The sequence below is a fragment of the Leptodactylus fuscus genome, chromosome 2, assembly GCF_031893055.1.
Source record: "Leptodactylus fuscus isolate aLepFus1 chromosome 2, aLepFus1.hap2, whole genome shotgun sequence".
In the NCBI taxonomy this organism is placed as follows: domain Eukaryota; kingdom Metazoa; phylum Chordata; class Amphibia; order Anura; family Leptodactylidae; genus Leptodactylus; species Leptodactylus fuscus.
Window position 1 is genome coordinate 238,491,897 of NC_134266.1, and position 23,018 is coordinate 238,514,914.

The following is a 23,018-nucleotide window of genomic DNA, read 5'->3' on the forward strand; positions in this document are numbered from 1 at the left end:
CCAGGTCACGGTCACGCTGTGCAGCAGATCGGGCTGGAGATGTATCACAGGGCACTGCAGGCGCTGTACGGAGGCGGCATCTCCGGCCTGCGGCTGGCGGGTAACAGGTAGGAGGCTCTCCATGTTATAAGCGCCTGTGTGGCCCTGACGGGGGCGCGGACATAACTGCTACGTTTAGTAGATAACTCAGATGAGACCTCCACCATTGCCCAGTGCTAGGGGCGCAGTGTGAGCCCCTCTAGTAGCTCTCTAGAGTTGCCCGTCACGTGACTTGCTTTAGACTACTAGTTTGAGTGCACAAAGAGTTAATTAACCCCATAACTCCCATTGTTGTGTGGCCTGACATGATGACAGTGTGAAGGGCGCAGACTACACTAGAGCAAGTGGGCGAAAAGTAGTCACCCATGGCAACCAATCAGGACGCGGCTTTCATTTTCCGAAGCATCTTGATAAATGAGAGGCGGAGACTGGTTGCTATAGGCGACTACTCCGCCATTACTGATAGATCTCCACCACAGGTTTCTGTTGACACTTTGGCTAGTCTCTGTACTCAGTGTTGTCATGATCTCTTTTTATACATGAGCCTTGGCAAGTGTGAACAGACCTTTATTCAGTCAGGCCCACAGTCTAGTCTAGATGCTTTTTTCCAGTCAGTTTAGTGTTAGGCCTTGTTCTAGAACGGCAGACACTTCATGGCAAACCCCACATACTGTCCGGGCTCTGCTGACGACAAGTGAGGCATTGGATTTAACAGATGTGAACAGAACCTAAAACCCTTCCTAACTTCTAATGTACATCGGAGGTTGTCTGGGAATGTATGGGGCTGGTGCAGGAGCTGAGGTGGCCCTGTATGCCATGGCTACTAAGTATGGGATGCAGCGGTGCCCAGCAAGGATCAGCCATAATGTGGAGCCTAGCCGTTTAACCCCTCAGATGCCACAGTGTAAAGCTATATTAGTATATAATATATAATATACTCAGTATATGAGTAGTACTGCATTCGTTCCAAGAAATTGAAGTGTAAAGTAAATGCTGTTGGGGAGAAAACAAGGCAGACGGCCCTGTCTGAGCCTAGTCCCTAGCAAGAAGGAAAGGGATGTGCTAGGTGTATAGGGGGTCCATATGGACTGGAATGGCACCACGGTGTTATTCAAAGTTGCATTTAGATTTCATTTGGTCCAGAAGGGGGGCTACTGCAAATGCATTTTTAGGAAAGGTTATTAATAGGTAGAGCTGTGACATGTGGAGTCCCCACTGATCACTGCTTCCGCTTCACAGGTCATGTGATGTCACATTCATCGGTTATACGGCCTGTCAGCAGTTCAGTCAAGAAAATTGTGTTTTTTGCTGCAGATTTTGCTGTGGTTTTTGTAAAGAGGACCTTTCATGTCCTTGGGCACTTGCAGTTTTATATACCGTTAGAAAGCCAACAGTGCGGTGAATTCAGCACACTATTGGCTTTCCCGTTATGTGCCCCGGGGGAAGAGACATTGGTGCAATTACCGATAGCTCTTCACTATCAGAATGACGTTCCTGACAGTCTAGCTGGGTACGCCCCTCCTGACAGTACTGCCATAGCTCTATACACAATATATAACAGAAGGGGCTGGAGAAATAACTCCAATTGTGCTAGAGTCAGATGAGCAGTGTCTATTAACAATTGCTAAGCAGTGGAGGTGGTGGAAGTCCTCATCCTTAACCACCACATCATTCATTCGGGGACTTGGGATTCTCCAATTTGGTGATTGTTGGGAGTCCCAGTGGTCGGCTACCTCTAAATTGGATAAGGGTAACATGGTATTATCAGACAGTTCCTTTAACCTCTTCTTTATTTTCTTTATATTTTTACTTGTCTTAAGGTGGCTAGGTGATTGTCCTATCATGTTTTTATTCACTTAATTCAGATGTCACCATGTTCTTCTTATAGGTATGGTGATGTGGTCTGCAGACGGTTCTCTGCTAGCAGCGTCCTCTGGTCTGAGAAATCCCCCCCTGAAAATAATGGCACAGGAAAGCCGCCCGGTGAGGCTCAGGAGAAGAAGTCCCAACCAAACACGGCAGATTCATCCGAGCCACCAAAGAACAATACCTTGACTAGCTTGCTTAGCGGCATGAAAGTTGAAGTGAGCTCGAAAAAGAAGTTCCAGGCGATGAAGAATAGAAAGACCAAACAGCAAAGTCAAGAGAATACGGACAACATAGAAAGCGCCAGCAGAATGTTCCAGATGGTGGCAGAAGAAAATCAACCAGACAAGTAAGAGATTTGTCAAATGATGATGCATTAGCGCCCTGCTCCTGAGCGGCCGCCATAGTTAAACACCCGGCATCTGCCGTACTAGTATGGCAGATGTCGGGAAGGGGTTAATGATTGTTTTGCATCTGTTCCATTTTTGTTGGCCTATTGTCATCCATTTTGGATCAGCTTTTAAGTGTGAGTAAAAAGCCTACGGATAAATTTCATTGGTCTGTCTATTTTCATCCAACCCGCAGATCCATTTTTAACGGATGTATAACAGACTTCAATCCTTTGTACATCAGTTAAAAAAGATTTCTGTTGGGTGCATGAAAAAGGACAAAGATAGAGAATGTCAATTGTTTTGATGGCCGCTACTGACAGATTGTCATAAAAAAACAGACCCATTGAAATCAATGTTTTCTCAAAACAGTTCTGTGACAGACATTACAAAAATGTCTGCCAGACAGCCGTAAATAAGAGGACCTTTGACCACCTCCACCAACGCCACTTCTCAGTATCTTTTAATAGGCACCACTGATTCCAGCACAGAACTGTCAGGTGGGCAGTGTCAGGCAGGAGCGAGCAGTCAGAAGTGGACAGTGTAAAGGCCTGTGCACACGGAGTTAACGCGAGCGCATTTTAGCATAATAGAAGTGTATAGAATACACATGTAAAAATAAGACTCCCATTGACTTCAATGAAATTTTTTACACGTGTAAAAAACACGTCAAAATACGTGTCATGTTTTTTGGCGCATATTTTGACGCGTTTTTTTTACATGTGTAGAACATTTCATTGAAGTCAATGGGAGTGTAATTGTTACACGTGTATTATGCTAAAATGCGCTTGCATTAACTCCGTGTGCACGGGCCCTATGGCTGGTCTTACACGACCGTATTGAATGTACGGTCCGCAAGTTGCTGATCAGCAACACTAGTTACTGATCGGCAACATAGACTCTGCAGACGTCCGTGTCCTGCCGCACTCGCCCATAGAGTTCTATGCGCGAGTCCATGCAGTGCCGCAATTCACGGCCATTACGGACATGTTCTATAAATTGCGGACCACGGTTGCGTCCTGGCCACACCACGGATAAAATATCCGGTGGTGTAAGAGGCCGCATTGAATATAATGTGTCCACAAATGGTCCGCAATCGAAAACCCTCAATTGTGGACCATTTGCGGACTTACATTACGGCCGTGTAAGACCAGCCTAAGGGCTCAGAATCCTACCCTTTGTCTGGTCCTGTCTCACAGCGCCCACTTTGCTGGGCAGCAATTAGTGGCAGTTATCTAGAGAGTGAAGCCCCAGCAAGGAGAAGACATGTCCCTAAAGTCCTTTTCAGATAATTTGCATGAAAAAGGAGCTGCAATGCAAAATAAGAAAGACATCTTGGGAAGTGTAGAAGCAGCACAACAAGGTGCGGTTAATACCAACTTTTCAGTTGACAGGCTCCCTTTAAATACTAGTTATATGGAAAGAGAACTATTGGAATATAAGGAAAGCTAACTTCAGTGTGTGGTACTAGCAGGGTAGTTCTCTTTCCCTGTGATAGCTATTTGATTCCATGTGAGAAGACTATGCAGTCAGTCTGCCTACCTGAAAGTGAAGGGGCTGCTGGTGTAGCGATCATGTCCTTCGCTATTTTGCTTGCAGAGCTGGAAACTAGAATAAGCTTTCCTTATCTGTAGTATTCAGTTACATTCTTGAGGATTCTAGGTGCATATAAATGTCATAAATATCACAGATGGGTCTATCAGGAAACTAGAGTCTAGTCCTCCGTGCCCTAGACAAACCCTTACCTATAACACATTCAGTATATACTCTATTTTACAGATGTTACATACATGGCTGTGTGTTTTTTTTCTCAAGTGAGTTATATACAGTATGTATGACACATTTGGAGGTTTATACTAATCTCCTATTGCTTGTAGGGAGAAACCGGTGAGCAAAGAACTAGCCGATGCCGCATCTGCAGTGGCGTCCTCTTACCCATCCCGGCAAAAACAAGTGGAATCTGAACTACTTCGACAGCTGCGATTGCACAAGCAGATGGCTGAGGAAATAAGAAAGAAAGGAAGTGAAAATATCAGGTTGGGAATTTGTGTATCTTTTGCATGAGAGAGATACATTTTATATGATGTGCACTCCATGTGTTGGGCTAGGTTCACACCTGGGTAGTTGGTTCTGGCCTGTTAGAGGGAAAAATGGATGCATTCTATCACTGACACACACAGAGCCCAGGAGACCCCACTGTCTATAATGGAGTCCATCGTTTTTTATTAATAGTGTGTTTTTTACAGGACTTTTTTTTGTCTGGCAGTTTCTGACAAATCTGTGCTAAAAAATCTGAACACTGGAAAGCCAAATAGTTCCATGTGTCAGATTCATACACGGTCTACCAATAAGTATTTGGACACCTGTGGTAGAATAGAAAACAACATTTATTCATATTCAATAGTTGGTAGAACCTCCAAGAGCAGCAATTACAGCCTCAGCCCTCCGGGGGCATGCTTTCCACAAGTCCTTGTATGACGGCTAGTGGTATTTTATTCCATTTGGCTTGGAGAAGACAGGTAAGTTCTTTCACCAATTATGGACGGCTGCTGCACCCCTTAGTTCGGCGATCCAACTTGTCCCAGAGGTACTCGATAGCATTCAAGTCTGGGCTCTGGGCAGGCCAGACCAGTCGGTTAACCTGATTGTCATTGTACCAAGCCATGGTAGATCTCGCTACATGACAGCTGGCGTTGTCACCCTGGAAGTAACGTTGGTCCAACCCATAGAACCGCTATAATGTAGGAAGCACGCTGTTATCTAAAATAGTGCAATAGGAATCGGTGTGGAGTTTACCATGTGCTGGGACCAAGGTGGGACGTATATCATGGCTGTAGATGTCTTCATTTGCATGGCTGTCCAAATACTTATTGGTAGACAGTGTATATCGCTATAAGGGAATGTGAGGGTTTGTCAGCACAAGTAGTATGCCGATTAAGCCATTTAATTAAAGGGATTCTCCATGGAGTCTGTGAGTAACTACTTCTTACTGGTTTATTAGTTCATTAGTATTATAATGGTCTAGTCTGCCAGCCCCCTATAGTACAGGTTACTACCTATGAACACTGCAGAGGCAGAGCACCTTAGGGGCCAGGTCCTGGTTCTAGGGTCAGATCCAGCAGGGAACCCCCAGGGTTCTTTACCTAAACATTCCGGAGAATGTAAGTACACTGATCCCTTTTGCATTGCAATTGTCCACAATGCAGTTTTGATAACAGAAGTCCCTGCAAGTGGTCTAAAATAACAAAGAAAATTAATACTCAACTATCCACTAGGAATTCAGCATGATCGTTGCCTCTTCTCCGGTCCTCCTAGTGCCCGTTTACGTGGATAGGGCATGTAGTTGCTGCCACCAATCAGTGGCCACAGCAGTCATATGACCTGTTAATGGCATTGTGGCTATAAGAAACGAGCCATAATGCCTGTAAAACAGCACCCGACAGCTGCGGTCACTATTAGCTGCAGTAATCACATGCCTTATCCAAGTAGATGGCACCAGGAGGACCAGAGAAGAGGCAGCGCTGGATTCTTGCAGGACAGGTAAAGACATATTTCTTTTTATTATTGCTCCCCTTACCTGCTGCTCCCCTTACCACAACCGTGTAGAAGGGATACCTAGACTCACCTGGAGAAGCCATTTAAAGCCTTCCTGATATTTGACATACATGTATTGCATAATATTGGGTTGGGTGTATGAATCCGGCTTAGATAAGCCTGTATAATACAACAGATACTTGCTGGCAGCTTCTGGCATCAGAACAGGTTCATTTTGATGGAAAATGGCTCCTGGATGGTGTAGATGAAAAATTGAAAATTTCCTGTGCTAGGAAGGGGTTAAAGTGTACATCCAGTTATGTGGCTAGAACATTATATTGCAGGAATTTACACACTATTCAGCATGAGTGCAGGCTGTGAGCTATAAACTAGGACACTGGGTCCTCCTCTGTCTCCTAGCCTCTTGTATCCCGTGCGGGACCTAGCGACTAGTGTCATGTGATTCTTCAGCTCTGGGTCCCTTACTGGTAATAGTCCGCGTGTCCTTTCTGTTCTAGAGCATGCTATAAATAAACAGCGGTAATAAATGCTATATAGGTTGCTTGTCGCGGTTAGATCCCTGCGTTTCGGATGGGAGTTCTTATAGACTTCAGTTACTCAGTGATCCTCTGACTCTTGGTCGATGGCCCTGAGAGGTGTCTTGCATATGACTTTATTACAGCTCCATGTTCTATGCAACACAGGTGATTGTGTGCAGTTTCCTACAGATCTAAAGGTGTGAATTAGACCCATGTTGCAGACCAATAGAATGACAGTTCTTGTTTTCACCACTTGAGGTCAGTATTGCTCCACCAATACAAATCTATGTCACAGTGAAGGCGCTCATAGTCTAGTTGTAGGGCTTTCTTTTTGCGCCCCTAAATGATGCACCATATAGTTTACAACAATGTCAGTATTTATTGGCTCTCTCCATGTGATATGCTTTCATCGTATTCTCCCCAGTATTTGCCTTATAGCTGAATCCTCTGGGCTTTGTATAACACAATATCTCCATGGTTTTTGTACTGGTCCATGTAGTGCTTTGTATACAGGTGTAAACATTGGCAGAATGTGGACTTATCAGAGAGGCCTGTGCACACTGTGCAGTTGTCACTCATATTATGTGGTTGCTCCTAGGAACCAGAAGCAATAGCTAGAAGTTGAGCAAGCTTATATTAGTAGTGTACATGTTACTATATCCCACTCTCCTATCTGGTCCTCCACCCCAGTGACCCAGTAGCTGAAACGGCTAATGTAGGAAAATCTTCCATGTAGTAGGAGGTTTGTATAAAACTGACATTTGCTTAATGGTGCCAGGCGAGGACACTGTGCTGCCTGTTACGCCAGCCTACCCAAAGGAACGAAAAGGGCAGCCCTCTCCCTTTTGACGCTAGTCAGACCATTTCACTGAGCACCTTTTTGAGCTAGTTTAGCATTCCACACTTCTTTGTGTGGAATCTCGTGCTAAAATCCACTTTTGTGGTCCTTTTTATGTCCCCTAATTCTCTGTTGCCAGCATTACACGATGTAGGGACGCTGATGTGTGTGGATATAGATGGGCAGCCCGTATAGACCATTGTCTTATCATTGTACATGCAGGAGGGAGGTCACTTGGAATAGCTCTATCTCAGGCTTTCATATCACCTAGAAGAGTGGTTCTGGTGTCATATTATGTCTGACATACAGCATTAGGGGGATATCGTCACTCCTTGGGGAGAGACCACCATATAGGTGTGTGCAGACTTATTAAGCCTTTAGCACTCCACTTTGCAAGGGACCATGGGAAGAATATGCAAATCTGTCTTCCATGATGTAATTAGGAAGTCAGGTGCCTCAGTGTTGCAAACCAATAGAGGGCGCTCACTGGAATGTGCAAGCCTGCCTTCCCTGATGTAATTAGGAAGACAGAATCTCAGTGATATAGCCCAATAGAGGCTGCTCCCTTTAACATCATGCTCAGACAATATCGTCAACCATTTTTATCATAGAAATCATAGAAGTCTCCCTTCAGACATTTTCCAGCTGGAATGCCTCACTATAACTATATGATATTGGACAGTATAAGAGATGGGTGATAATTGCTACTGTACGTCTACATATGTATGTATAATATTACATATCAACCCTTCAGATGAATTTCCACACCCTGTATTACATGGTCTTCTCACGTCACCATTTATAGAAGATGCTACTTCATGGCTTATGGGGGGGGGGGGTCTTAGCCATATATAGGTCAACAATGATCTAGTGTTTTTTATATATTTTTCTTACTGATTGACTACACAGATCAGGAATCCTTCTGTGTACTAGACACATCTCTGACTGGATCATGTCCTCACTGTGTCACTTTTTATCTTTCAGCAACGTCATCTCCGGGATGAAAGTTACAAAACAGCGGCCCAAAACCGGCAAGCAAATGTCAGCCGAGGAGCGAGAGTTTATGAGAGACGCCACCAAAAAGTAAGCCTTTATTTTCAATCAATACTTTCTAGAAATTGTGTTAGGAACAAGTTGTTCAGTACTGACTTAAAAGACTTTAATATGAAATATTTCATATAATATAATATTTAATATAATTATTATTCTAGGCATTTTGAAGGAATTGCCAATTTTTTAAAAAAATTCTTTATTAAAACCAGATACCGGTATTTTAATATATGATTTTTTTTTTTCTAATCTGTTTTTGTTTTCTGTATATGATTATGGGGGCGGCCATCTTCCCTGAGCTTCTTCTTTACTCTATCATTTGGTAGTCTGCTTTACATCATGGTTAGGGCCATAGGCTGCAGTAGACTGGAGATGACTCAGTGAAGACGATGGGAGATTTTGCTAAGCATTCTCTTTACAGGGAGAAGGGAGTAGATAAGCTGTAACATCATCTACTGTCACCCCCACCACCTTAGGCCCCATTCACACAGTAGAATTTATGCTGGATTGCACCCCAAAATCAGTGGCATGTTCTTCCCCGATTCTACTTCTCGTTGTTTTCAATGGTAGGTAGAGATTGCAGCAAGACACTGAAAAATAAGCGTCCTGCTTGATCTTGCCAAGGATCCTGTGGCTCAAGACACCTCAATGAGTCTAATTGGCAGCAGGGGGATGTGGGGGTTTGTGGGGGCTGAAAATGTAGAAGAATCCGACTGTCCAATGTCTGAACTGGGCCTTACAGGTGTTTGCAGGAACAGCATTGCCGCAGTACTCGCACAACTTCTGTACAATGTGTAGCATCTGGGAAACAATGGCAAGTTGCATCTCAAAAATAAATGATAGTCAGTGTATGGAAAAATAGGTGTGGCCGACCGATGCCACAGCCTTGGTAGTGATATTCTACAGTAAAAGCTAGTAATAGATCCTACTGGAAAATGGAGTTTGCTTCTGGGTATAGGATTATACTTGGAGGCCAGTTTATAGTGTCAGGGATATTCTGAAGCTTGTCCGTAGTCGCTGTGTTTGTGACCAGTGTGCTTGCAGTGCTACACATGACCAGTTGGTGGCAGTCACATCCCACCCACCCCAGCTCAGTACCTGCTGGCAGAGTCTATAGCCTGAGCTTACTGAAGGTAATTATTTACTCACGTTAAATGGAGGAGACAGGATTCTCAGCGGTGGGTACGGTATAATTTTTGGGTTGTTTCAGTTCTAACCTGTTGCAGCTAATTATAAGACACAGCCGGCCTTGTCCTTGGGTCCGTTCTGTAGTGTTAGCCTGTAGATACAGACACAGTTTACTATGTTCACACTAGTTGGGAAAGTAAATAATTGCAAATTCGGCCCCAGTAATACTCAAGGCTAATACTTAAGTCGCTGCAAAACTTTTCTGTCTGGATAAACAAAGAGGTTTTGTCGAGATGATAGGCATGAGCACTTTATCGTGCTCAGATTATTGTATTAGGCTTAACAACAAAGTGAGGGTTACTTTTGTGTACTGCACAGCAGGGAAACTGAGGGACGTCATTTACGTAAAAATTTAACCCCTTATAACTAGAGTACATAAAACCTTTGTTACCATATCCAATAGAGCATCTTGTCTTGTAGTTCAAGGAAATGAATCTCTGATATGTTATAGTTACACTGTGATATTTCTGATCTCGGACTCCCACTGATGTACAGAATGAAGGGATCCTGTATAGAGAGTCGAAACTCTTTGATCTATATACTTTCACCAAAAATCTGATGTATATACTGAGTACGTGGCCATAGATTTGAATAATACTTTGCTTAGCATATGGTGTCAGTAAGGCTAAGTTCACACTTTAGTTCAGTGTACTCACTAGGAAATCTCCCGAAGCTTATGCCAGGTGTGTATATGTCCTAGTATAAGGGATATTGTAATATGGCATCACATAAGTGATAAGTGCTTTTATACGTCTACATATGTTAGGAAATCCCATAATGTCTCCAAAAGGAGGCTTGACCCAAATGTGAACGAAGCCTAACACAAATCTCTGTTATGTATTCTGGTTCATTGGATAGTCAATGACTGTGAGATTGGTGAGGTATCCTAACCGACCACCAGAACTAATGGTACCACGTTCCCCATTCCCACCAGCCACAATACAGAAGACAGGAGTAGTTGGACAGGGCACTTAGGTGTATGAACACTGCAGCTCTATTCAGTCTCTATGGGGGATAGACAGATCCAGTGCTTGGCTGTCTTCATCATTGCCATAGACTTTGAATGGCGTCCCAAGTCACATGCTTGACTTCTGCTTTATTACACTCCTCCCGGCTGCAGTCTTGTGGCTGCGGGGTGAATACAGGACATGGGACCCTTTTGCTGGCAATCATTGGGGGAGGGTCCCAGCAGTTAACCCCTCACACTTATCACATTATCCAATTGATAGATGGTATTGTGTGACTGGAATACTCATTTTAAAACTTTATAGAGCATTTTTATTTTGGAAGTCCGGGGTCCAAAGATGAGATTTCACCAACATGATCTTCTCATGTGTGTCTACGATGTGTTTAATGATGTGTAACCTATTCCCATATACCAGCACTGGTGAGAGTGTAGTAACACACAGCTCCATACATGTACAATGCTTTCATCTTGGAAGCAATAGCATCAACATCTGATGGCTATCGTCTTGCTATAATGGCCGGGGTCTGAGAAATAGACTGTGTAACCCCCTCGTCACCACAGCCTATATTATGCAAGCCATAATGGGTGAATAAATCAGAGGCATTACTACATAGGCACATTAAGCTGTGGAGTACTGTTATTATTGGCAGTGACTATAGAAACCTATGCCAGCCATGTATATTCATACCTGAAATCTACCTCTCATTCATTTCAACAGGAGGCAGAAACTTTTTTTTTTCTTCTCCTGTAACTAATTTGTTTAGCTAGTGGAAAAAATAAGCGTCATACGCGATCCTCGGGTGGATTATTCTTAAAGGGGTTTTCCCATCTGTCTCTCTCAGTGGCTATGCTTGCTGTGTCATCTTCTCACTTCCTGTATACTTCAAAAAGCTGGGGGGAGGGGGCTTTGAATGTTTGGTGGACAGGACACTATGAAGAACCTCAATAGATATAGACATTGTCTTTACTATGAGATATTATTAAAGGGGTTGTCCCACGTCGCATACTCACCAGTCTTTGTTGCTATAAAATCTTCTGTCTTCCGGCTTTGTTGCGTCATTGGTGGGCGGGGTCACATATGCAAAGCCAAGCGGTGAGATGCCGCTGGCCCTGCGTGCGCACTCATAGACCAGTCTAGTCTTCACAATGCGAATACAGACCCGACATCCGCCTCTCTCTATTACAGCGGATGCCGGGTCTGTATTCGCATTGTGAAGGCTAGACTGGTCTATGAGCGCGCACGCAGGGCCAGCGGCATCTCGCCGCTTGGCTTTGCATATGTGAATATAAACCCGGCATCCGCTGTAATAGAGAGGCGGATGCCGGGGAGTGTAGACGCCGGCACAGATGCCAGCAACATCGCTATGCTTCTGCCCTGCATGAAGCCAGCAGCGGCAGAAGCGATGCTGTTATTCTGCTTCTCCACTACCTGAATCAGCTGCGGTATCCGATTGAAGAAAGGGCAGCTCGCTTCTTTTCTCTGCTAGTGGAGAAAACAACGCTAGCGGTCTACATAGACCTCTATTGTGAGGGGGCGGATTTTGAGGAAGATTCAGCATCAAAATCAGACCCCTCTTGCCCCGTGTGAACGAGCCCTTAAGATAAAAATGTAACCGGAGCAAAGAAGGGAGAGGTGAGGACACAGGTGAGTCATTGTACATTTTATTATAGATAGAGTGCAGGGAAAAAAGGCGAGTTTAGGTCCTGAAGGGGTGACAGAGAGGAAAAAAGGAGACAAGCAAATGTTTCTATTGAAAAATAAGCAGAATTTATTGGAGGTGAGGGAAGGACGTCACTGTTGGGCGCTGTATTCCTTAGGAATACTTTGCCCAAGGTGTACGTCACTTGATTTTCTCTCCTGTCACTCTGAACTGACAGCAGAAGCTGAAGGGAGAGGATGCCATTGGTAGTAAGCAGCTCCCCTGGCTCTTAAATTGCTGACTGAGTTGTACTTGGGCTAAATTTGAAGATGCTTTGTAAGGTCTTCAAAGCCCGACCCCAAATTGGGCAAAAATATTAGGGGATTAAGTGATTTTGAATTTGTACTGTATTGTAGATCACCTTAAAATCCAGCAAGAAGTACCCGCCTTTGTTGTGGGATACAAAGTTTCAGTATGTAAATGCTTGGGACTCCAATTCTAATTATTATGGGGAAGGCTTTTGGAACCACAGAAACATTTTTTTTTTTTTTTTTTTACAAAAATAGAGTTAGAGTCAGCAGTGAAGGTGGACTGTACTGCAGTCTCTTATGGATCAGTAATAAGCCCAGGTCTCACACCCAGACTGAGGTCCACTCAATACCATCACTGAACCATACATAGCTAAGAAACATGAGGGAGTTATAACGCCACTCCAACACCGTGCCTGTCACCTTCTCACAGTACATATCTCTTAGATATAAAATAAGTTCCTGTCCGTCTGTCTGTTCTTTATGCGCGACTAAGCGACTGGACCGATTTTCACCAAATTTGGCACACACGTACATCAGGTGTCCGGGAGGGTTTTAGACTGGGTCTCGGCTCTCTAGGATGTACCGTTCCTGAGATACGGTATTCCCAAAAAATGACCTGCATTAGCCAATAGAAGCCTGCAAGTCTTTCACTCATAGTCCAACTGCCATGCAAAAAAGTATGGTCAAACCCAGGCATTATCTTTACTGAAGATGTACAGTATAGTGGCCTGTGTGACAGCTGTGGGTATGATACAGATCACTGACACATTGCATATATCTTCTGCACTGAATGCATTGCAGGTGAAATGAATATAAGACATCCAAGCACTTAGTTGGAAATCTCAGCACATCTGCTATATTACTGGCAGGAGTACAGGGCACAGCTGATGAGATTCCCAGATGCCAAGCTAAGTGCTTTGGCTCATATTCTGGGTGGACACGTCTCATCTGGGCCATCCATTATTGCAGTGCATACTTGGCTTGGTCTGGGATACCAGCTCATAGTCGTCCACATTACAGGTGGCCCTTCAATCCAAAGACGACCTGGGATGAAGTATTCTTGTCCTGCTAGTATGCACTAAGGGGACCTGTTACGTGGAAAATACTGACCAGTCTGTAGGCAGCATGTTATAGAGCAGAATAGCTAGGCAGATTGATGTGATTTTATGGGGGAAGGTTCCATATTTATCCATTGAAACCTCGTCTTATGCTTAGGAGTCAAGGAGGCGGACCTATCAGTGATTGACAGCTTTGTATGCACATAAAGAGGAGGCTATCAGTCACTGGTAGGACCGTATCCTTGACCACTTGGCATAGAAAGAGCAGAGATTTCAATGGATAAATGACAGGATAGACTAATCTTCTCTCACAAACCTATGTAACAATATGCAATATCTCACAAATGGCCAGGGCAGTTACAATCCTTTAAGTTTTATATTTGATATTAACCCCCTAACAGTTACATTAAAATTGCAAAAACCCTCCCGAACTTGTCCCTTTTGTATTGCAGATTTTGAATTTATATCTGAAATAATTCTTATTATAAATACTTAAAAAATGTAAGAAATAGAAACGTCTCCTCCATTTTATTGTTTAGATGTTCCTGGATAGTATTAAAAAAAAAAATCCCACAATTCTTTGAATAACCTAAATGAAAAAGATGTTACAGCCCTCAAAATCTGTCGTGAAATGGTTACATTTCAGCCATTGAACGTTCATTGAAATCTGTCTGAATGAATGAAGCAGAAGGACAAGTGAATGAAGCGCCTGCTCTGTTAGGATGGGGAAAGAAACCCCCCATCTTGAGATTGGGGAGGGTCCCAGCAGTTGAACCCCCACCAATCATGAAGGTATCACTATCCTATCGATAGGACATAACTTCAAAAATTGGGACAACCCCTCTAAGACATGTTGATGCACAACCTTCTTGTGACTTTTTTGTCTCTTGTTCTCTTCCCAATCCTGCTTTTGGTTGAAGCCCCGTGAGGCGTCCTGCAGCAAAAAAACGTTGGCAAAGCGTTGCGGTTCTTCCTGCAGCGCTTTAGACAAAAAATTTGCAAAGGTTTTATCTGCTGACTTTCTGTTTTAATTATATCTATGGGGAAACTACTACTGTTTCCGTAGGTATAATTGACATGCTGCGGTTTTCACCGCAAAGTGGGCATGGCATTCTAGCAAATCCCATCCACTTTGCCTGACTGTAAAACGCTGTGATTTTTTTCTGCTGCGTTTACGCCGCATAGGGCCCCAGCCTTAAAGGGAGTTTATCATTGGGAATAGTGCTTTTAAGCTAAACACACTTCTGAATAGCCTATAAAAAGGCTATCCTACTAATACCTCTACTATCTCAGTTGTCCCTGCCGTTTCTTTATAGCAAAAAAGTCAGTGGTACCGCACACTCTAAAATTATATGTGGTGCTAGCGAAAAAAGGTCCTTCGACCCAAATATACTAGTGAAAATAGATTTTGCTGCACACACTGTTTTGTGATCAAAGGAATATAGAGATTTATTTTACAATATAGTTAACGCCTTTTGACACAATGCAAAATATTGGCATAGAAAGACAGGCTAGATCAATTGGATATGACGTTTCGGTCCTTAGACCTTCCTCAGACGCGATCTAGTGTGGTAGCAGGATCAGTATAAGTGTCAAGGCAATGACAACCCTTCGCCGGCAATGGATCGCATCTGTCTAAGGACCGAAACGTCATATCCAATTGATCTAGCCTGTCTTTCTATGCCAATATTTTGCATTGTGTCAAAAGGCGTTAACTATATTGTAAAATAAATCTCTATATTCCTTTGATCACAAAACATTGCCATTTCTTTATAAACCGCTTTATTCCTTTACGCAAATTAACCCCATGGAGCACCGTGGGCGTTCCCCAGGGCCCCTGAGCACCCCCCACGTGATACCTTTAATACCACCCCTCTACTGCTTGTGCTCTGTCTCTCCTCCTACTCCCTGGATATTGTGCTGTGCTCTTGCCTCAGATTGCGCTGTTAGTTCAAATCTCGGGCATGTACAGTACCACTTCGGTTAGAGCGGTACTGCGCATGACCGAGCGGACATTTTGTTGTAGTCAACTACTCGACAGTATGCTCAGTTCTCCTTTCTCAGTTCTATCATTTATGCATGTATGTTATAGAACTCTTATGTTTGTGTACATATATATATTTGTTAGATATATCAAAACTACTTTAATACACATAAAGTTAACGTAACATAATTGTTTGTGTATGTGTGTATATACTGTGTAAAAATATATATATATATATATATATATATATATATATATATATAAAAAATACATACTAGCCTCTGCCTGCGACTTCATCTGTGGGTTCTTGGAGTGGATGACCCGCCTAGATTCAGATATTCAGCAAATTGCTGCCGTTGATGGTTTGCCCGTTGCAGCGTTTTGGCAGCTCGCTGGGATGCCATATAATGAGCGTGTTGTTGACGTTCGTGATCCGCCTGCTCCGGCGTTTCAGCAGCTCTCAAGCTGGCCTGGCACTGAAGTTGTTCTTTCCACCCTGCCTGTAATTGTTCCGCCATCTCAGCAGCTCGCTGCGACGTCATATGAGTGTGTTGTTTTCAATGATCTCCCTGAGCTCCGCTTGAGGAGAACTCTGACTTCTGGTTACCTACATAGCTCTCGTTGTTTGCGACAAATTAGATTCTCTTTTTGCAGGCATGTTTAAAATTGACAAACTGCCAATTTGGATTAAAGGTGTTTGCCCATGTCAGTGTATCAGCACTGTCTGGAGCAGATCATATAATATGCAAGTCCATGTACGCTGAGGCTTAGGTAAGTGTTTACACAGAGAGATAACAGCCCTGGCTTTTTCAGAAGCTAAGACCAGTGTAATATAGTATGTGAACATAAATTCATAATAGTTGTAAAGCCATGTCATTTACCGGGATAAAAAGTGGTCTATGTTTTAATCGAGGTTAAAAATTTCATTCAAATCCGTTCAGCCGTTTTTGCATGATTGAGGAACAAACATCCAAACTTTCACATTTATTAAATTAGTAGGATGTATATGTGTTAAATCAAATCGAATCCGCATAATATTGTGTATATATAAATGTATGTGTATGTATATAACTTATGTAGTATACATTATAACTTTTATGTATGACTGTATATAGTGTAAAGCAAGTATACTACGACCCTACCTGCCTACAGAATTATATCTTAGCAAATCTTCTCTACATATGATATAAAAGATAAATGCCCAATCTCTCCGTAGCGTTCTAGCCCTGGTCACGGAGTGGTTAAGGCCGGGTCTGGAGCATCATTTAATCCGGGCGTCTGATTTGGGCGCTAGGTGTGAGCGCAGACAGTGACACAGCATTATTTCATCTGTCTGGCTACTAGTCGTGTATTTTCCCTGCCATCCTCCACTTGAGTTAAGATGTAAGCTGAATTAAAATAGGTCAGAGCTGCTGGCATGCTCGCGGATATGTGAAATGGCAGCTGCAACCTTTATGCCAAGTCAGAATTCAAAACAGCGGGGGAAGCGGCGCGGAGGGCAGGGAGGGAACGGGTTACCGTGGCAACGCCAGAATATGTTATAATGAAAAGTTTCAGTGGAAATGTACAATGACCATGGAGAGGCAGGGCAGGATGTGTGTGGCTCAGGAGATTTGCTTGGGCTTCAAAGGAGAAATTTATTTATTTATTTATTTTTTTTTAATTTTCCCCCTTTTTTTTTTTTTTTTCTGGTGCTGTTCCATTGCCGAAGTGTTAATATGGCCCTAGCAAAATAAACTTTCCAGACTACGTAATGCGTTTCTCTTCTGTGGGCAACATATCGGATTATGTAACTGTTCGCTGCGTGTTTGACATTCTGTTTGAACTTATTTAAAGAGGCCGAATAGTGAAATGTTTATTTGTTATCATTTATGCAAAAATTTTGCTTCAAAGTTTTGAAACAGTTGAAAGTAAAAATTGTCTTTTTTTGCTGGTAGCGACCAATCACAGCACAGCTCTTATTTATCAACAGAAGATGATGAAATAAAAGCTGTGCCATAGGTAATAGTAACACGGAATTTTTTAAATATTTTCTTATTTTCTTTCAATTTCTTTTATTGCATTTATTAGAGCCCTTAGGGATCTAATGCAATACATTATGCCAATTTGTTGCACTGCATAAAGCAACCTGCACTACAAATGAATGGCAGATGAGCCTAGTAGGCCTCAAGCCCCCGGCTGTCCTGAAAACAGGACGCCAGAGCCCGATTCGCAGCAAAATGGCGCCTCGGGCAGCTTTGACAGAGGTACTAAGGGGTTAATGCCCTGGCGGTTTTGGTGACTGTTCAGCTGCTGAGCCTCCGCCATATTTAAATACCCGACATCCGCCATATTATTACGACAGATATTCGAGAAGGGGTTGAGTGGGTTGTCCAGGATCATTTTTTTGTTTGTTTCTATTTTTGCTAAAAGCTTCAATTCTAATTAAATGGGTTGCCAGAGATTTTTATTTTTTTTTTCCCAGCAACCAGTGAGATCTTAAAGGGGGTTATTCAGAAATGGAAAACACGGCTTCTTGCTTCTTCTCAGGAAGTGACATCACGTCCGTTAGTCACATGGTAATGCTACAGCTCATTCCAATGCATGGGACTGTGACCAACAGACATGATGTCACTTCCTAAGAAGAAGAAAGCAGTCATATTTTTAATCCTATATAACTCCTTTAGCCTGAGGCCCCACATGGTCTAAACATTGCGGTTCAGGTATCTCTTAGCAGCCATTGTAGGCATCTCAGGAGTTTGCTACATATGGTTTAGGCTCTGTTCACATTTCCATTGGAGGGTCTGCTCTAAGTCTCCATCAGAAATTCTGAAATATTTCCTGAATATAGAGTAGACTTATATGATGCCCTGTGCCGTGATGTGGCAGACATAGCGGCTGTGCCCATGCTGTTACCCTGCTCTAACATCGTTCATCCCGTTTGTTCAACCCCTGCCATAGACAATAGTGACCGGCAAGATGGCCCTCTCACCCCATTACTGAAATAGTGATGGCAAAGGGCTTATGGTTGTCATTGCAGCTGGTGATCGAAGAAAGACTACATGTATATTAGGCCCTGTAAATTTTATTTATTTTTTAAAAGTGTTTTATACAATTAAAGCTTAAAAAAATTAATTGCTTTTTTTCCGTAATAAAGACCTATGCAATAAAATTAACCCATTTCTAGACTCCTTGGGACACATATTGTGTATTTCAAGGCTTCAGATCATAGTTTCCTTAATTTCTTACCCTACCCCTTCCCTTTTTTCAACCGTATTGCTTTTGACCTTGTGTTTTGCTCTCACCGACATTTGATGCTCTTTTTGATGTTCATGTTCTTTTTGTACATGGCCATGCTTTATTATTCTTTTTCTGATATATATTTCTCAAAAACTATTCAGTAAAAACTACAATCTTTGACTTGTACACCAGTTTGAGTTTGGGTTTTTGTGCAAAAATACAGGTTTTTTGTTTTGTTTTGTTTTTTCAGGCTTTTCTTCTTTTTTTTCCATAAACGAGGTGCATAGGATATGAAGGCTCAATCTTAACAATCTTAAAGGGGTTTCCCGGGGGAAAAAAAAGTTTTTTGTTTTTTTTTTCTTTTTTTAAAAAAGGACTGTTAGTGCTATTAATGGGTTAATGAATGCACCCATATACCTTCAGCAGTGATTTCTGGGTGTCTCTGAGAGCTCCTGGCATCTTCTGCATTTGTTTACTTGGTTCAGCTTCTTGCTATGTAACTTCTACACTAACCCCTCTCACCTTACTCCCCCGTCCTTCCTCACTCCTCTCCTTCCTCTCTCCCTCCCTCCAATACTCCCCCCTCCCTGTCTCTCTAGCTATCCCACCCACTACTACAAGCCCTTCCCTACCTGCTCAGCCCAACTCCTCAACTCCATTATATATTTACCTCTCTCTTCCAGTCTTGCTCTTGCGGGATGGCCCATCCTTCTGTTCTCATTCTGCTGGCGTTTCAGTACTGCTGTGGGTCATTCCATATCAAGTGATCCAAATAGGAATATTTTTTTTACCTGACGTCTTTAGATTTTTTTTATTTTTTATGAAGTACAACTTAAGTTAATTACAAATAAAAAGTTTTGAATTTTTTTCTTCATCAGTTAATTTTTTATAGACTTCTAAAGTTTTGAAAAAGTGTGAATTTTGGCCTGGTATGGCTTTACATTTTTTAACATATCTTGGGCTAGAATTAAGATAAATAAGTGGGAGAGGCATCATTTTTCTCAGAGCGGTACCGGCTTTCATTTGATATGTCACAAGACAATGTTTCTTTATATTTTGTTTTGGAGAAATCAAATTCAAAATTTTGATGCACAATTGTGAAAAAAATGTATGTTTTAAAATTGTGAAAAAATGCATTTGTGTTACTTGTGTTCTTGGTTATATTTGTACAGGTTTTCAACTTGGGACCAAATTGGGATCAATTTTTTTTAATTTTTTTTTTTAAGCCTTGAATCATCTGATTTTATGTTTGTGTGAGCTTCTTCCTTTTTTCTTTTCAAATTACAACTTGCTGAATTCAACATTTATATGCAACAATAAAAAAACATAAAAAACAAATACTGTAAGTGCCAGAACAAATACATCTTATCATCAGAACACAGCTTGTTCAGCATTTTCAACCTGAATGCATTGAACAAACCGAAAGAAAAAAGCTGCTCATATCCTCAAGTGGGATTTTCTAAATAGTCTCATCCTAATTATATGTTAACAAGAGTACAAGAACCAATATTTATAACACCTATTTCTACATGTAACAATTGTTTTTTATTATATCACTAAACATGTAATTTATTAAGAAAAATAGTCCAGTAGATAAATCCTCATTCTATAAAATATGAACTAATCAAACTATTAATAGGACATTTTTAACCCCTTCCCGACATGCGCCGTAATAGTACGGCGCATGTCGGGTCTGTAACTATGGTGACCGCCCGGGAGCTGGGCGGCCGCCATAGCCGCCGGGTGTCTACTGCTTTAAGCAGTAGACAACCGGCTCTAATTCCTCCGATCGGTCCCCGGACCGATCGGAGGCATTAACCCCTCCGGCGCCGCGGTCAAAGGCGCATGGGCGCCGCCATTTTGCCCGGGATCACCGGCTCCTGGAGCATGCTCCAGGGCCGACGTCATGTTGCCATGACAGCCGGGAGCCTGTACAAGGCTCCCAGGCTTGTCTGCAAATTCTCTCTTTTGCAGGCTGGTCTAGGCAGCCTGCAAAAGAGAGGATGATTTTTCGCAATGCATTAGCATTGTAATGCATTGCATTAGTGATCAGACCCCCTGGGGTTCAACACCCCTAGGGGGTCTAATAAATGCAAAAAAAAAAAAAAAAAAGTAAAAAAAAATATAAAAAGTATTAAAAGTTCAAATCACCCCCCTTTCCCTAGAACACATATAAAAGTAGTTAAAAACTGTGAAACATATACATGTTAGGTATCCCCACGTCCGAAATCGCCCGCTCTACAAATCTATAAAAATATTTTTTCTGTTCGGTAAACGCCGTAGCGGGAAAAATAGTCAAAAGTGCCAAACTGCCGTTTTTTCACTGTTTTGATTCTGATAAAAATTTGAATAAAAAGTGATCAAAGCAATAACATTTCCCGAAAATGGTAGAAATAAAAAGTACACCCGGCCCCGCAAAAAAAGACGCCCTATGCATCCCCGTACACTTACGTATAAAAAAAGTTATGGCTGTCGGAATATGGCGACTTTTAGAAAAAAAATTTTTTAACACAGTTTTGGATTTTTTTTAAGGGGTCAAAATGTAAATAAAACCATATAAATTTGGTATCCCTGGAACCATACCAAAACACAGAATATAGGGGACATGTCACTTTGGCTGCACAGTAAACACCGTAAAACCAAAGCCCGTAAGAAAGTCGCAGAAATGCATTTTTTCTTCAAATCCACCCCATTCTGAATTTTTTTCCTGCTTCCCAGTACATTATATAGAATAATTAATGGCGGTATCATGAAGAAAAATTTGTCCCGCAAAAATTAAGACCTCATATGGCTCTGGAAGCGGAGAAATAAAAAAGTTATGGGGTTTAAAAGGAGGGGAGTCAAAAACGAAAATCAAAAAATGCCATCGGCGGGAAAGGGTTAACATGAAGATTGGAACCTCCCTTCTTGTGGTTATCTGTGGTGAACTACAATAAGTGTCCTACCAGAAACACACCTCTGAGAGAGATGGTCCCACTCTAGTGTCATAATACAGGACCTGTATACTGCTAGTCTGACACTTTGTGAGGTGGATCATTCTCTGTACATAACATACATCTGTACCTACAGACCCCGCACTTTTAGACCACAGGCTGAACAGATCTGAATTCAAGATTTTCGGAATGACACTGTAATAGTTATATTTTAAAATATGATCCCATCGCGATCCCAACTTGAATTTTGGTACAGATGTGGCTAAGGGCATAGCAGGCCCATGTGCATTTTTTTGAAATATTTAAATAAAACGTTTTTTTTCGGAAATGCGTTTTAAAATTTTGCGTTTGCGTTCACATGGGTAAAATATTAACAAAGATACTCTTGTGACATATTTGGTGAAAGCCTGTATAGTTCTGAGTAGAATGGCGTTTATTTTGTTTCTCTATCTTTTTTCTAGCCTAAGTTATGAGGAGAAATGTAAAGGCAGGCAACACAGAAATTCACACTTTTTCTGAACTTTGAAAATCAATTAAAAATCCAAAAAAATTTCTAGAATTTTTTTTCTTCACATTTTGCATTCTCTGACACACTATTACCAAATAACAAAATCTCAAAAGAATTAAAAATATAGAGGGAAAAATCATTGGTTCACTTGACACGGAATGACCCCTGTGGGCTCTGCAGCGACGATACGTTTTAACTGCTCAGGTGTGGGAGCTGGACATTAGAGGTGGATTATTGGCTGCAGAGCAGCGCTGGCACTATAGCGCGCGCCAACAGTTGGAAAAGGAGGAGGATCCATCCCGCAGGAAGTAGCCTGGAAGGAAGATAAGTAAGTATGATGGAGTGGATGGGGGGAAAAGTAGTGACGATCCATTTCTGGGAACTGGAAAACAGATAGCCATTGGATAACCAGCAAATGTCCCTGGGGCCATCACATGACCACCCCAGGGATATGGGTAAACAGACCATTTTGATAAATTATATTATTTAGAAAGTGAGGGTGCCATTTGTGGAGGGTGTTTAGATTTTTGTTGGGATTAGTTTTTATCCTGGCCAAACCCTTTAATAAATATGGGCCAGAAAACAATGGCAGGGTTGCTGTTTTTGTCCTCTCAAGCCCCACAAAACTGTATAAAAGTTTTATGTCCCCAAAATTGTACTAATAAAATGTACTACTTGTTCCACAAAAAACAAGCCCTCTTCTAACTGAGTCAATGGAAAAAATAAACGACTGCCTTATTAGATTATAAAAAAAAAAAAATTGTCACGTTTGCATGGCCAAAATAGGTAATGAGTGACCCTAAATATATGGTACGATACCCGTATTCTAGGTGGACGCAGCTGTATGTAATAGGCAGAGCTGAGTTGTCATATTCCATAAGGAAAATAAAGCCCGCTTATATCTCAGACTACCTGCAATTCACATCCAAGACGACTCTTCGTCTTCTGTCACGTC

The 23,018-nt window shown here is 42.1% G+C and overlaps 1 protein-coding gene across 1 annotated transcript in view; it reads left to right on the forward strand.

Moving 5' to 3' along the window:
- MRPS31 (mitochondrial ribosomal protein S31) overlaps positions 1-23,018 on the forward strand; it is a 50,186-nt gene continuing 27,168 nt past the window's right edge. Inside the window, exons 1-4 of the mRNA XM_075265920.1 lie at positions 1-107; positions 1,928-2,254; positions 4,172-4,330; positions 8,190-8,288. Coding sequence (XP_075122021.1) covers positions 40-107; positions 1,928-2,254; positions 4,172-4,330; positions 8,190-8,288 — 653 coding nt within the window. The 5' untranslated portion in view covers positions 1-39. The remainder of the gene's footprint in view (positions 108-1,927; positions 2,255-4,171; positions 4,331-8,189; positions 8,289-23,018) is intronic.